At 40.9% G+C, this 15,887-nt stretch overlaps 3 protein-coding genes across 3 annotated transcripts; 1 reads left to right on the top strand and 2 right to left on the bottom strand.

Moving 5' to 3' along the window:
- Positions 1-772: 772 nt before the first annotated feature.
- On the bottom strand, positions 773-2,719 carry TrAFT101_007038 (uncharacterized protein; the record flags this gene model as incomplete). Its single annotated transcript, XM_024900639.2, has 1 exon — positions 773-2,719. One exon carries the CDS (start codon positions 2,717-2,719, stop codon positions 773-775), a length of 1,947 nt encoding a protein of 648 aa, XP_024758692.2.
- A 788-nt stretch (positions 2,720-3,507) lies between these two features.
- TrAFT101_007037 (uncharacterized protein) lies at positions 3,508-5,366 on the bottom strand. Its single transcript, XM_024902034.2, has 5 exons — positions 5,092-5,366; positions 4,992-5,018; positions 4,546-4,926; positions 4,108-4,457; positions 3,508-4,045 (listed from the first exon to the last, which is right to left on the bottom strand). The coding sequence occupies exons 1-5, from the start codon at positions 5,120-5,122 to the stop codon at positions 3,824-3,826; spliced, it is 1,011 nt and encodes a 336-aa protein (XP_024758691.1). The 5' UTR covers positions 5,123-5,366; the 3' UTR covers positions 3,508-3,823.
- Positions 5,367-7,983: 2,617 nt separating this feature from the next.
- TrAFT101_007036 (uncharacterized protein) lies at positions 7,984-9,633 on the top strand (the record flags this gene model as incomplete). Its single annotated transcript, XM_024910072.2, has 1 exon — positions 7,984-9,633. One exon carries the CDS (start codon positions 7,984-7,986, stop codon positions 9,631-9,633), a length of 1,650 nt encoding a protein of 549 aa, XP_024758690.2.
- Between the last annotated feature and the right edge of the window lie 6,254 nt (positions 9,634-15,887).

Here is a 15,887-nt window from a genome sequence, read left to right as displayed (position 1 = left end):
AGAGACCCTAAAAAGCCATACCGTAACACAAAACATTCACCTAATTGCCCTCTCCTCCTACCAAAATACATGATAGCTAGCAATAGTTTGTACAGTTCCAAGTGGCAGGTACCTCGTAATCCAGCTCCATTAAACCCTCCTAAGTATACCAATCATCATCAATCCTGTTCACAGCAGCCAACCACAGCTAGCCAGCCATTCTTCATCGCCAAAAACAAGCCACTCAACTCACAATGCCAACCAGGGGTAATCCTAGAAGCAACATCATCCGACAGATTGAATGGAGAAATCAGAACCACGTCATGCCTGGCGCCCCTCCCTTGCAGTCCAGGAATAACGAATCACAGCAGTGAGCTGAGTGACGTTGGAGAAAAAGAAGAAGAGAAACAAAAAGAAGTAGTAGGTTGATATCGCTGCCACCATCTCGGGGTATACGGTGTCGAATCTTCATTTCACACATGTGAGAGTTGCCTTGCCCACCGCTGTCTAGACAAGCAACACAAATGTTGTTGAACCACCCCCTTTCAAAACAAGGTTATCCACTATTGCGGCTGATTCCGAACATCTGCATATACGTTACGGAACAAACACACACTAAAGATGAGAGCGTTGAAATAATACACTTTCGAAGAAACAAAAAGTGAAATGTGAGGCGCATGCCATCCCTCACATCTCCACCTCGGGTGCCACTTCTTTTCGCACCATGAGCGCCAGGTCAAGCCCTATGTCCAACTACAGCATCCCCAATGAATGATGCTATCCAGTACAGCATCTAACAAGTCTCACGATGAGGCAAGGGCTCGGACTTATGACCCACAGTGACCCTACCCGGGACTTTCTCTTCTGAGCTCCGCTGAGCTCGTCGCTGCTGTCTCAGGCGGCATTCGTAAGCATAACCTGGCTGGTTCGCCTTGCGCCACTCAATCCACGCCTCGTATGCCTGTTGGTCTCTTGGGTCTGGACGGCGAGGCTTTGGTACTGGGTGTGGCTGTGGTTGCGGTGGATGAGGAGGAGCGGCTCCCATGAGCGACATTTGGCCGGACGGCATGTTGAAGTACGCATTAGCCGAACTGGTTGTCAAAGGAAATGCGGTATTCATAAGATTAGGTGCTTGAAACCCCATTATATTGCCTGGTGCTGCTTGCAAAACGGGCTGCGGTTGAAACATCGCCGGGGTGACCAAAGATAGTGGCTGTAATGGGATAGCTGGCGCCTGGAGCGAGCCTCCGAACTGGTCTGCAGACACCGGAATGAATCTTCTCGCCATCAAGTTATTGAGTGTTAGAGGGTCGGTAGCTCCGTTCGCAGCTGCAAATGGCACAAATCCATAAGGAGGCGGCGGTTGGACAGAGGAGATATCCGTGAGGGGAGCTAATTCTGCCAGGGACGCGACATTTGCCTGACCATCTTTTTGAGTGAAAAGAGCCGGGAATGGCTGAAGCGGTTCCATATTCCCCTCTTCAGGGCTGGATTCTGTACACAGAGCGAATGAGAGAAACTCTCTCGCTTTGGGATTGAAATTTCTGAATTTACTTGACATATTGGGAAAGACGCCCGAGTCCGCCGAGTTGCTGCTCCCGTCTTTCTGGTGGTGAGTCTCCGTTCCCCGAGCATGGCTGTTGTTGAGTAGCTCAGAATTAGGCTTCTTCCGTAGATCAGCGCCGTGCGCCCGATGCCGCTGTGTGGACGTTTCGACGGGACTCTCTCTTAGGGATTCCTTCACGCCATCGTCGTAGCCGCTGTCCATCCTGGATTGTTCCTGCGCTCTTTTCCGTTGGAATCCCTTGCTATTTTGTCCCAGCTTGTTTAAAAATCGTTGGAAAGCTTCGTCCCGCTCGATTTCAATTTTCGTAGCAGGCCCTGTGTCGTTTGCTGGACGATCCGACTTGGATAGTTGACGCTCATTGGTGTGAGTATGAGTCTTGTTACTTTGCGATTCATACGCTTCGTGAGTCTCAGAGAAGCCCTTTCGTGCTCGTCGCTCATCCGAGATTGTGTATGGACCACGAGCTTGGTATACATGCGCTCGAACTCTGAGAGGCGTCGCGTCGGCGGCTCGAAGCGCTGCTGTTAGCTGCTCATCTTGGCTGTTGCTGGAAGCCCCCTGTTTCCGCTGTTCAAAGCTTCCTCTCAGAGGTCGAATATCCACGACAGTCTTCGTCGAGTAGCTGGGGGTGCTGCCCAGAGGAGCAACTTCAAATAGGTTCAAGGGATGTTCTATGGAGGATGAGAGGGATAGTTGCTTCAGAACTTCATACTGAGCGGGCTTTTCTTCTTCCAGAGTTTTAAGCATCCTTTGTTCCATTCTAGAGGATATCGCGAAAATGTCGTTCTGGCTATATCTCAAGGTGTTGCTTGCAGCGGCACCATCTTGTGACGAACTGATAAACTGCTGTGACTCTGTTTCGCGTTTGCCTTGTGCGGCAGATCTTGGCGTTGGCGGAGAGGCATCCATGCCAATTCGTTGCTCTCCGGCACCAACCACTTCTGGAATATTGTGTTCACTATCATTCGCTGCCGATGAACTGTTGTCAGAGGGACGGTTTCGCCAATCAGGGTTCTTCAATGCGTGCAGGTCATTCAACTTCTTCAGCTGCTGGTAGGCATAAGGGGTTCCTGGCGCCTTGCCACGGACTTCACTCCTTAGTCCCGCGTTCTTATAGTTGACAGGAGGATGGTATGTCCGTTTATAACGGCTAGCGGTGGCTGAGATGGGCATTTTCAAACCTGGGAGCAAGATTAGTCTCCGTTATATCACACATATATCTGGGTGCATTATCTGTTTCACTTACTGCTTATTCAGCTAGGAGAGCAAGGCAGTTCAGCCGATGTCGGTAAAAATTTAATCTGATTTTATAATCGCTTTGATCGCTGACGAGGAACAGTTTTTGGTCGTCGAGTCTCAAAGTTCAAACCCGCCGAAATCTTCTCCCATACAATCACACTCTTGGGATACAGTGGCTTGAAGATCGGATTAAAGCACAGGAATTCGCTGTAAAAAAAAAAAAGAAAGAGAGAAAGCAAAAAGAGAGAGGAGGCAAACGCTGCTTCAAGATTTCCTGCCGAAGCAAGAGTTGAAATCGAGAATGGCAGAAGAGAGCCGGAGATTTGAAGTTGAAGAGCGGATATCCAGTTGTTGTAGTGGCTTCCAGCCGGCGGGCAGCTGACATATATTTAGGACCAGAGAAATCTCGCAATGAAGTCCCTGGCTCGTAATAAAATTCGCGCTTGAGTGCCAGGGGCTGGTGATAGACCGTATCTGTTGACTGGAATACGAAACAGTCCCAAAAAGAAGGCAGATGGCGAGCGAGAGAGAGCGAGAGAGCTGAGCACACGATGGCTTCTTATAAATCTGAGCGTCGCGCAACAACAAGAAATCTGGGATTAAGATTCGCCCATGTAAATCGTGGCTGGCTCTTTGCCGTAGCAACTGAGACGGCAATATGTTCGTTGACTCTTGCATTTAGGGTTACGCCTTGCAAGAGTTTATCGAAAGGTTTGACTTTTTGAGCATATAACGATGTCTGTTTTGAGTGCAAGTGCATCGGCTGAGGCTTCCGCTAACGATGTATATATGACGATTTGTCTAGCCCAGCAAGAAGCGTCTTATAGCTTTCCCAAGATTCTATTTCATTCTTCAATATTATTTGGCAAAAAGGCTCTCAGCTATTGCTAATATCAAAACCCCAAGGAAAAGCAAAATGTATTCAAAGTAGGTAGTACAAAATTGATAGACCGCTTCCACACCAAAATAAAAAAGGACATATATCAGCTTCATACATATACACTTGGTCGGCAAAAGGTACGAGAATCCTCCGGTTTCCTAAACATCCTGAGGAGCAACACCACCAATAAAAGCAGCAAACTCTTGTGCGTTTCTAGTCTGCATAAAGACCGTACCAGGGCCCGTAAACTTGCAAACAAGGCCTTCTCCGGAAGACAAGCCGGAAATGATGCCTCCTGAGGCAACGCGTTCCAAGACATAGCTCGTATTCCACGCCACCAGATGGCCGTTATCCACGATATACTTTTCGCCTTGCGCAAGCTATTATTCCAAAGGTCAACACCGTCAAACCGGCAAAGAGGGCACTGTACTTTTAAACTCACATCTTTTCTGATGATGGCACCAAAACTTGAAACCCAAAGCAGGCCAGTTCCGGTTACCTTGTAAACAAACAGGCCCTCCCCACTGAAAATCGCTTTGCCCAAGCCTTGGCGCTTGTAGTCTTTGTTTATGCCTTGCGTATAAGCCAGATAGGCATCTTTTCCTACCGACCATGTCTCACTGCCGGTCAGCCTAATGCTAGTGATGTCTCCCAGAGACGACGGCGCGAGAATAAGTTCTCCAGGCCCCGTAAAGGTAGAGCTGGAGAGTTCTCCGCCAGCAATGATCTTCTTGACGCTAAACTTGATATGGCCCTTGAGAGTGATGGACGGAGACATGGCAACCATGGCACCTGTTTTGAGTCAGAATTGGCAATAATCAGGACACGGAACCTGCCCGAGACGCTCTCTCTCTCTCTCTCTCTCTCTCTCTCAACATACCTGGCTTGGCATGAATTGGGGCGCCGTTGGCTAATTGGATAGTAAGAATTGTGTTGGAATCGCGATGGCTAATGCGGTAGCTTCCCCCGTTAAAGGTTCCAACGTCATCGGTCGTCGATACGGCTCCAACAAACTGTGCTGGCTGTTGCTGTTGCGGCGGTGCCTGTTGGTAAGGCTGCTGGACTTGAGGGGACGGCGTATGCTGTGGTGGGGGGGCATAGCCGGGCGTTCCTTGGGGAGGATGAGGAGGGGGCGCAAACTGTTGCTGCTGAGGGGGAGACGCATACTGCTGCTGTGGTGGAGGAGACGCATACTGCTGCTGCGGCTGCTGCTGCTGGGGGGGAGGCGCATACTGTTGTTGCTGTTGCGGCGGCGAATGCACTATTTGTCGTCTGTGTTAGAATTTGATCGGCATTGCGTCTTGCGCAGTGGCGTCTCAGACGAACCTTGTCCTGGAGGCGCGCCGGGAGGAGCTGCGATGATGCCGCGAGTCAGTATTTGAAGTTGAAGAAGGCGGGGTGAAGCTGGTGTAGGCTGCTGACATACGCGGATAGTATTGGGGTTGCTGGCCAGACATGGTGGATAGGAGAGTCGCCTTGGAGAACTGCTGTCTATGAAGCAGGTTGAAGGGGATTGGGAAGAAGAAGAAACGAGTCGAGTCGCAAAATCGAGCTGGTTGAGCTGTTTGCTACCAGCCGGCTGGTGCCCCGCTCTGTGTGTTGCGCAACGGATGGGCGCTCCAAACCAAACGCAATTGAGCTGAGGATCAGGCCTTGAGGTGCGGATCGGCTATGCGCAGAGGCGATTCGAGATGGAGAAGAAGGCCGTGTTACAAAGGAGCGAGCAGGAGAGAAGAAGAAAGGATGCTGCGGAGATGTCATTGGATCTTATATTGGACATGGACCGCATGCTCACAAAGAGGCCACCCACACTAAGTGCCATCCGTGCATGCAGGCGTGTGTCAAGTGGCGCCTGCCTTAGTGAAGTTCCCAGGGCCGGTACCTGGGCAGGCGCGAACAGAAGAGCATATCAACGTCATTTGCACTGCAGTTTTTTGTTCCAATTACACGTGGAATACTGATCTATTGATATCCATTGATTTCTCAGTTGTGAAGTACAATATGCAGCACCGTCCTCGCCTTTTCCTGTACAAGTACTTGCTGAACTCGCTGCAAATACCTGCACGATGTGGCCTGACCTGGACTAGCAACTGCTTACCTATGCATCCACTAAAGCCGCCAAGCTCGACCCCGCTCCCCCAATTTGCAGCCGCAGCTGTTTGGAATCGTTCTTCAGCGGCCCTGCTCGGCCAAGACTATTGGCCGACGGCGCATCTAAGCGCTGTTGTCAGCGCCTAGGCAGCCAGCGAATAAAGGGCAAGGCTTGGAAGGCGATCAGCATCCATGTAAGATTGATACAAGACCACCATTATACTCCATGGCCCCGCTGTTGCAACGCTGGCAAAGCTTATAGGTACCTACCATGGCTTTTGGCACGTTGTGTTCTCTATGCTATAACACAAGGTGTTTATAAGGTAAGTTTGCTTTCATTTTATACAGATATAGCAGCCTGTTGAGATGGGATTTCTGCAAAGAAGCCTAGAATATTCTTGCCGCAGAATGAAAGAGATATCAACTGCCCTGACACACCAAATAGATCTGTCAGTAGTATTTTAATCTTGTTCTACATAGTACGAGACAGAAGAGGCTATTGAAAGAAATAAATAGCCTTACGCTAGGTGGGGTGTATCCCCGTTACTCTTGAAAAGAAAAAAATTTCTGGTGAGCACCATGATGCTAGTGCTATGTCGATGACCGTGCAGCTAGCCAATAACCAGACGACTCTAACTGGCAAGAGGACTACGTTATGAACCCCACGATAATAGGGCTCTAGTTCCATTAACGGAATGACTGTTGATACTGCCCAGAATAGCACATACTAGGCTGACCATGGCTCTGCGCACCTCTCCCATCATCTAATTCATGTTCCCAAACAACTAGACTTAGTTCCCACCCAGCAAGGGGTAACTTTGTTATGCATGTCTCATAAATCAAGACATCTCTTCAGCTTAACTTGCCGAGAACCGAATCCGCGAGGTATAGGGCAAGCTTGCCGGTACGGATCAAATGTAGTTGTTTTTAAGTTTGTGTTTCCCCTTTAGCCTTTTTGCACTAAGGAAAATAAGCGCGAGCCATTGCCAGACGCTGGCGCGCATAGGATTCTCGAGGTGCGGCAAAGCGAAAGTCTGTTTTTCTGCGCTCGCAACATATATTCGATCGAGGTATACACACTACCCGACGCGAAAACTACGAGCTTATGATCTCCAAAAACACAAACCCCGCCACAACGCAGTAACTGTTGGATACGGCAAGGAGTCTTGTAGGATGAATTGAGTCATGGGCTGGTTTGTCTAGGTATTTATGCTTGACAAAATGCATATACGCGTTGAGGTCTCTCTTTGGCTATTGATACATCAAGAACACTTCCTAAGATTGTCAAGCCAAAACTAGCTATAGCCGGGTCTATACATATATAATGTGCATATGAGCTGCCGTGATGTCACCTAGTCTACTAACAACTTTATGTTAAAACTTCGAGCATCAATACGATCAAATCTAGAAACCATCTTTTTACATTGCTACCTATTCAAGGGTAAGACTGAAGTTTCTAGGATGAAGGCGAAAAACAATGTTTCGATTTAAAAGCTATAGAATGCGTAAAAATGTATACTTTTAAATCATCATCATCATCCTCACGCACGCTAGGGCCACACTGGCTACATTCCATATATGTATTTACCCCCATTCCCAGCCAGTTCGGGGATTATTGAGTGTATCATGGATGTCTCGATAACCTCTCTCGCCTGATGATGTCTTGGCCTTAACAACGCCAATCTGCGCTCAGTTCGACGATGAATTTATCCTCAATTAGCTTTTTTTTTTCTTTCTCGAAATCATATCATGTCAGTGCGAAAGTTGTTCGGGCATGAGTACATTGCAGCGTAGCGCGCAAACGTCACCACGCAATTTGTTTTAGCATCTTCCGCTTCGTAGTTGTGGTGGGACTCAATAAACTTTGGAGCCAATACGGTATACACGACGGGAAAAACTTTGCCGTATTCATAACCGTAAAGAATAGATGTAAATAAACAAACAGTAATCTTCTAGTACATCATAATTCCCTTTTTTTTCCCTCTAATATTTGTTTGGCAAGTCTTCACAATTGCCTGGAAATATCGTCAACATCTATATAACGATTCAATGGGCCTAGTTCTACCAGGGCTTCCAGACAATCCTTTTTACGAAAAATTAAAAACCCAAAATACTCTCTTCTCCATACTTCCAAGAGAATACAAAATCGCTTTTCCAATCTTATCTCTATCTACGATTCGGCAACATTTCTCCTTCTTAGCGTCGACAACATCTGGCACTCATAATCATGTTTCCTCCGCACTTAATTTTCGTCTTCTTTATTCTGGCCTCGCCAGTGGCAGGACTACCGATTCTCAGCAGCAAGGCCACAGCCCCCATCAATTCCCAACCGGTAATTTTACAACAAGAGGGAGATGAGGATTCATCCCCCAACTCTCGACCAGCGACCCTGCACAATGAGTACAAAGAGCTGCTCTTCAACCCACGACCAGTACTTGGACACAAGGATAGTGGACAGTCGTTATTTTCCCGTGGCATGCAGAATATAGATCAGACTTGGATGGTTCTCATTAATGCCACTCCCTACACGTGGAAGAGGGGGTACATCCACCAGTACCAGATGCCTGACTGGCTAGATGACTGTCCCGAATACATTCTTCCTGGGCAGTCTATTTCCGTTTGGATCCAGCCGGCAGAAGGGTTTTTCAACTGGAGAGACTCTGGTGCCGATGTCGAGTACCGCCTTGTGGGCACCTCGAAACCAACGTCGTTCATGCTCAGGTTCAGCAACACCTACCCAAGCTCCCTCAAAATCGAGTTTCAGGATGAACTGTTCTCGTTAAATAATCTCAAGGATAGCAAACACGATCTCGGCGTGAACAAATTCCCCGGCGGCTCGGCTTTTATCCTCGCAGGCAAAGAAGGCGAGTTCATCACCAACGATCCGCCTATCGACTGGATGCAAGCCATGCTCCCTGAACTCGCCGACGTTCCCTTGCGAAACATTCTTCTCCCAAGGTCGCACCACTCTGGCATGTGGAAGAGCTTCCAGAGGGTTGGCTTTGGACAGCCGTCAAACACCCAGACTCAGAGCATCCATCTTCGCCATCAGCTCGGCAATGGCGGCATCCGCGTTCTTGATTTCCGTCCTGTCAGAATCGGAGACGACTTTCGCGAGTCACACGGAGGCCACCTACTCGGTTCGTACCATGGTGTCCTTGGGGCATCTCTGCGTGAGATGATTGGATTCGTCAACGAGTTCAACCAGAAGTATCCTGGCGAGCTGATCATCTGGGATGTGCACGGCGATCAAGCCTGGAACGGAGATCGTAATTTTCATCCACTGAATCAAGATGATCGAGAGGCTCTGTATGCCCAGTTCTTGGATTTAGAGCATAGAATGAGCTTCCCCGATAACGACACTGATGTCTCTCAGTGGTCTCTAAGCCGCTTCATCGGCAACAAGTCTTCTGCGGTCATTGTCAACTTTGACGAAACTTGGCGACAAATGGACGGCGACAAATTTCCTGGCAGCCAACACGGATTTGTAACGGGCAGAAATTTTCCTCTCACCCATCAGTGGAGCAATGCTGCGCACGTCCATGACATGGTTCATGATCAAGTGAACAGATTCCACGAAGTGCGTCCGACACCAGACAGCCCCGTACACATTGCTGACTGGGTTGTCACGCAGCAAGGCATACAAGCAGCGCTGCCTACGCACAGCATCCTGGAAATGGCAGCTGGGGCGTGGCGATCGCTGTTTGAGGATCTGTGGCGGCAATCGACGAGCGAAACGTATCCAAATTGGGTGGCGGTGGATAATGTCCGCGGGAACCAGCACAAGAGCCTGATTATGGCGATGAATCACTGCCTTGTAGCTAAGAAGTGTGGTGAAATGGGCGGCAAGGTTAAGATGGAGGCCGAGAGTGGGTAGCTGGGCTTATACAGAACGGCATCTGAGAAGGGGAAGTTGAACGGTTTTTAACGACGTCATGAATCTACGAATTGTATACTAAAGAGCTTGTATGATATAACTAGGGGCTATGCTTATTCGATTGTTGGCGAAAAAATTCCTCAGGTTGATAACATACATGTATTCATATGAGATCTAAACCATTATGTCCAACTCCTAGTGTATCCTCTGCAGATGCAATGCAGTCCGATAATCAACACTTACTATAACCAACTATGTATTTTCTATCCTAAAGAATCAATAAGCAGTGTTAAATATATGCGCTTAAAAAAATGAACAAGTTCATAAAATAGGGTAGATACTATTATCATGTTTACTATATGTTCAGGGTAGCTGATTCTACATGAACTTTGGGGTCTATAATTTCCCCCTGAACGATTGCGTCAATAGATCATTCGCGTACGTCTTGGCGACGCAATAGATTGTAAAAACGTGAACCTGTTCCTTGGAATCAGCTCATAATCGAATACTACCTTGTGCCCCAGAAACGCGATTCATCCTCGGCGTTCAAGGCAACCCCGACTATGTCCTGTCAGGAAATCAAAATTTCGTTCGTAAGCGACAGGAGTTTCAAGCAACCAATACGAACGAGAATGCTGGGACTTCCCCAGAAGCTTGGCAGTTTGCCAAGCCGGCAACGATTATTACATGCACTGCCTGTATAGGAAGCACATACTACATGTAGTAAGAATACATGTAAGCACAAAGCTTGGACTCTCTTGATTCAGAAAACACACGCGTGAGCCATGTACGAGAGAGCCCTACATGTGCATGAGTGTATGTACTACTTGTATGCTCTACCTCTATCCATCCATCATAGTGCTCGAAAGTAGGGTCTAAAACATCTACTGTTTGGCATTCACACGAACTCGGACGGGCTCGCTTCACGCAAATATAGTGTAAGCAGGTAGTAATAGTCCGAAATTCCCGCCCAAATCCATATTTTAAGGTGTTGGTTGAGGCGTGCATTGACAGCAGACCTGGGCGCGAGGACGCGCCGAGCCAGCAGCGCGGTACCATCGCCCTGCAGTGATGAATGAGAAGATGCATGAGACGATGATCCCTCGCTTACTGCTAGTGCGATCTGGTAGCTTTTCCCATGGCTGTGAAAGCTGAGACTATTTTTGACTGGACGCTCGTGCGATGCTACTCGCTCTGGCACATCCATGCTTTGGCCAGGTTTCATTAAATACCGACATGTACCTAATATTTGTGGCTGCCCCTAAAGATAAGAGTAGTAAATCACAATGCCCCTAGGACCATCTGCCTCATTACGCTCAGACGCCTCATGGAGTAGGAGATGAAAAGCACAAGCTCGGACGCTTCCGTGGACCGAGGACCGAAGGCTCTGCTAGAGTCTTCTGCGAAAGCAAAGCTGAGGAGGCTCAGCGCGCGCCTCGGAGCATGAAGTTTTCGGCGATAGGCCCAAGGAAATGCACAGTATCCCAGGCTGAAGTTCATACATGCCTTGTATCTACCTAGTGCATGCACTCACACACACCCTTCACTAGTATAGCATCTCTCATGAGACCTTGCAAAGTACGTGTATACGGGGCCGAAGCCTACGCGCCCTACAGAACAAGTCGGAGCCGAGCGCAACTATAACTAGCCTAAAAAGATCAATAGGAAAATGTTTGCCTTGGAAATTTGCCTTTCCGCTTTCGCGGCTTCTTCTAGAAGCAAGCAGTGTCTTTGTCTTTAGGCACAAGCTTAGGACGTGTTCGTGGATTACTGCAGCAAAACATGCACCGACAAGGTCTGGGAATGGGATAAAGGGGAGGGGTACATATACTACTTTCCGCACTGGGTCTGATTTGTCTCGGAGAAATCTTCCTGCAACGGCGTTATCCGGTAGAGACTACTACCCGCCGAAAACCTGCTTTAGCCCTTTTCAACACTTATGAGACAGACGACGAGAAGGAGAAAGAGTTAGGGAGGGTCGCTTGGTCACTCCATGTGATTGTCATAGGCAGCTAATACAAGTAGGCGGTGCCAAAAGCAACGAGAAGACGGGCCATGTCATCGGTGTTACTACGTGCTACCTGGTGACAGGAGCTTGGGACGGGCTCCTTGATCCCCGTTGCAAGTAAGTGTTTGAAACGCCGGCCGCAGATCTTGAATTGCTGTCATTTATCAATAAACCGGAACATATATACGTGAGGAGCATAGTAAGCCTCCCAGGAAGGGGAGAGTGCTCCGTAGTGCAGGTAACGTTAGCTACGAGCCCTGCCCTGTCTTGTTTGCTACGATGGAATACCTATCAGCTGCGGCATGGCAGCAGCGTGGTTGGCATGGGTCCAGGATTACGGGAAGTGGTGCCGCTACTTGTGTTACAGGGCTGACGAACAGCTTTTGTATTCAACCAGGGGGGGGGATGCAGGGGAGTCGTTTCCTCTTTTCAATCTATTTCCGGGCGCCCACTCACGAGGTGACAGGAGGCATTGCCTGTTTTGTTATGGTTTGTGGATTAAATACTCGCCGAGGCATGGGCGGGAAGAGCGGGAGAAATGCCGCGGGATCTCTCGCTTGGGTTTAGGGCCATCTCTTTGCTTTTCAGAACCCGGAGCTTCTACTTTTGATCTGGAACCCAAGGGCTCGGGAGAAGCGGTTGGTCGACCTCTGTTAGGCCGTGATCCAATACATCTAATTAGCCAGCCTAGCTAATTAGCCAGTTACATCTGACTAGTAAAAATAGTGGATTGAGGAACTTATACTAATATAATCCTGGTTATAAGACTAGACTAAAATAATTAAAGAAGGCTATACTGCTTTTATAAGGCTTTAATGTTATTAAACGACCCTGCAAGACTAAAGATAAAAAATACTTTAAAATATAAAGTTATCTTTTTATATTTAAAGTTACTATAAGTTAAATATTTAGTAATTTATTATAAAATAATGCTTAAAAAATATTAAATTAATAAAATAATATTTAATTATTATATTTTTTTAATTTTTTATTTAAAATAAAAAAAAAAAAATAATTAAATTTAATAAAAAAAATATATTTATAATAAACTTTAAAAAATATATTAATATAATTAAATATATAATATTTTAAATATTATTAAAAATTAAAAATAATAAAAAATAAATATTAAAATTTAAAAAAATTTTAATAAATATTTAAAAAAGCTAAAGTATTATTAAATATAAATTATAATATTAATAATAAAAAGCTTTTAATAAATAAAAAAAATAAAGTAATAATAAAAAAAAAATATTATTTTTTTAATATAAAAGTTATTAATAATAATTTTTTAATTAATAATAAAATTTTTTTTAAAAATTAAAATAAAATTTTTTTTAATAAATAATTAATTAATTAAAATATTATAAAAGTAAATAACTTTAAAAACTTTATTTAAGCTAAAAGAAATAAAAACTTAAAAAATATTTTTATTAATAATTTATTTAATAAAAAAAATAAAAATTTATTTTTAATTTTATAATTTTTTAATAAAAAAAATAAAAAAAAAATAATAATTTTATTATTAATTAATAATAAAAAAAAAATAATATTATTAATATTATTATTATAATAATTAAAAATATTAATAAAATTAATAATAATAAAAAAAAAAAAATAAAAAAAAATAATAAAAAAAAAAAATTAAAAATATTAAATAAACTTATAGCTATTATAATAACTTAAAAAATAAAGCCTTAAAAATATATTATTATTATAAAACTAACTATAAAAAAAAAATATTAAAAATTATAATTAAAAATACTTATAATTTTTTTAATAAATATAGCTATAATTTTTTATTAAAAATAATAAAATAAATAAATTAAAATTTAATAAATATATTTAAATAAAATTTATTATTATTAAAAAAAATAAAAAATATACTTTTAATAAAAATATTTTATATAAAGCTATAATATTTTAAATAAAAGTTAAAAATAGCTTTAAAAAATAAAAAATTTTATAAAATTATTATTTTTTTAATATTTAAAAGTAAATTTAATATAAAATTAATATAAAATAAGCTATTAAATTAAGCCTTTACTTAATTATTTTTATTACTTTTAACCTTTTTAATTTTTTTACTATTATTATTAAAATAAATTTAATAAATTACTTAAATTATTTTAAAAATATAATTTTATATTTAAAGGCTATTTAATAATTAAAGAATTAATTTTATATATTAATATATTTAAAATAAATATTTTTATTTTTTTTTATTATTAAATCTTTATTTAATTAATATTTTTATTTAAAAAGCTTTTTTTTAAGCTTAATAAAATTAAAAAAACCTATAATAATATAAATAATTAAAATTTAATTAATAAATAAATATTTAATAGTATTATAGTAAATTATTTTTTATTTTTATTTATATTATTTAAAAATTTACTTAACTTTAGTTTATAATTAAATATATTATAAATTATATAATTCTTTTATATTTTTAAGCCTTTAAATAGTAATTTTTTAATTATTAAAATAATAATAAACTTTAAAATATAAAATTATAATGCTTTTTTTTATATTAAAGCTAATATTAATAAAATAATATTTTACTATTAATATTTTAAAAAATTAAATTAATATTTATAATAAAAATAATAAATTAAAAATAAAACCTTTAGCTTTAGTAAATATATATAAAAATAAGCTATTAAAAATAATAATAATAAATATATTTTATAATATATTATTTTTTTATAATTAAAATCTTTATTAATTTATAATAAAAATATATATAAAAATATATATATTATTTATTATATTAATTATATTACTAAAGCTTTTAAATTTTTTAATTAATTTAACTTTAAAAAAAAAATATAATAAATTTAATTATTAAATATAGTTTATATATAATTTCTTTATTAAATTAATTAAATTATAAAATATTTATAATATAATTAATTAATTAATATAAAAAAATATTATAATATTTTTTTATAATATATTAAAAATATATATTTATAAAAATATTAATATTTTTTATTTTAAAGATTATTAATAATTTTTTTTTACTTTTATATTTATATAAAGCTATTTATAAAGTTTAAAAAATATTACTTTTTTTATATAAAAAAAATTATAAAATATTAAATTAAAAAGCTAAAAAAGTTTTTTATAATAATATTATAAAGCTTTTAAATTATTTAATATTAACTTTATTTTATAACTATAACTTTAATATTATTATATTATTTATATAATATAATTTTATATAATTATAACTATATTAAAGTTTTTTTTTTAATTTTTATAATTATTAATAATAATCTTTTTTATTAATAGCACTATAATTATTAATAAAATTATTTTTAATAAAATTTAATAAATATTAATTAATTAAAAATTTATATAATTTTATATATATTTTTAATTAATTACTATAAGTAAAATTTAATAGAAAATTTAATAACTATTTTTATTATAGGCATTTTTATAGTTTCTGCTAGTTTAATATATTATAAGCAGGGGTTATAATATTTTATGCTTAATAGAGAAAAGTAATATAATTTTATACTAAAAATCCTTATTAATTTAGGTATAGTGCCCCTTTTATACTAGCTAATTAGCTGGCTAGTTGAAAAAAGATATATTAGATCACGGCCTTAGGTGTATGCTGTTGGATGAAAGCAAACCCAAGATACTGGTAGCGAGTTGGCAAAAGATGGATCAGATCAAAGACGGAGAACGGGGGGGTTACATTTCCCCAGAGAGGAGTCATACTGCATGTGTGCAGAGAAGTGTGTTTTGTTGAAAGGAATAAAAAAAGAAAAGAAAAGAAAAGAAGAGGCAAAGTGCATGCATGCCTGTGAGTGTTACTCCCAGATTAGTGGTAGCTGGATCAGAGGTTGGGAGTTGAGTCCTATACTTCCGTGGATAATCGGGTTTATACAATTCCGTGTATAATCGGACTTATACCGTATTACCTCATAAGTCTGGCCAGCGGAACTCCTCATATAGGTATTAAACAAGCACCATGACCACCCAGCAACATTATTGGACCAAGAGCACTTTTGAGAGAGACTCCACTGGCTAGTTTTGCGAGATAATACGGTGGAATTAGTATTGCCAACAGTAAGGCTTTGAAATCAATTGCGGTATCAGGGCCTTTTCTAAATCCGCTGTGGCCGGCTCGGTTTATACGGAGTATGGCGGCTGCACAAAGCACATACGCTGTAAGCTCCGCCACGATGCTTCTTTCACATCAGTCCAGAGATCCCCTGACATCGGAGAG

Source organism: Trichoderma asperellum, chromosome 4 (genome assembly GCF_020647865.1).
Source record: "Trichoderma asperellum chromosome 4, complete sequence".
In the NCBI taxonomy this organism is placed as follows: Eukaryota; Fungi; Ascomycota; class Sordariomycetes; order Hypocreales; family Hypocreaceae; genus Trichoderma; species Trichoderma asperellum.
This window is presented reverse-complemented; position numbering and strand designations above follow the sequence as displayed.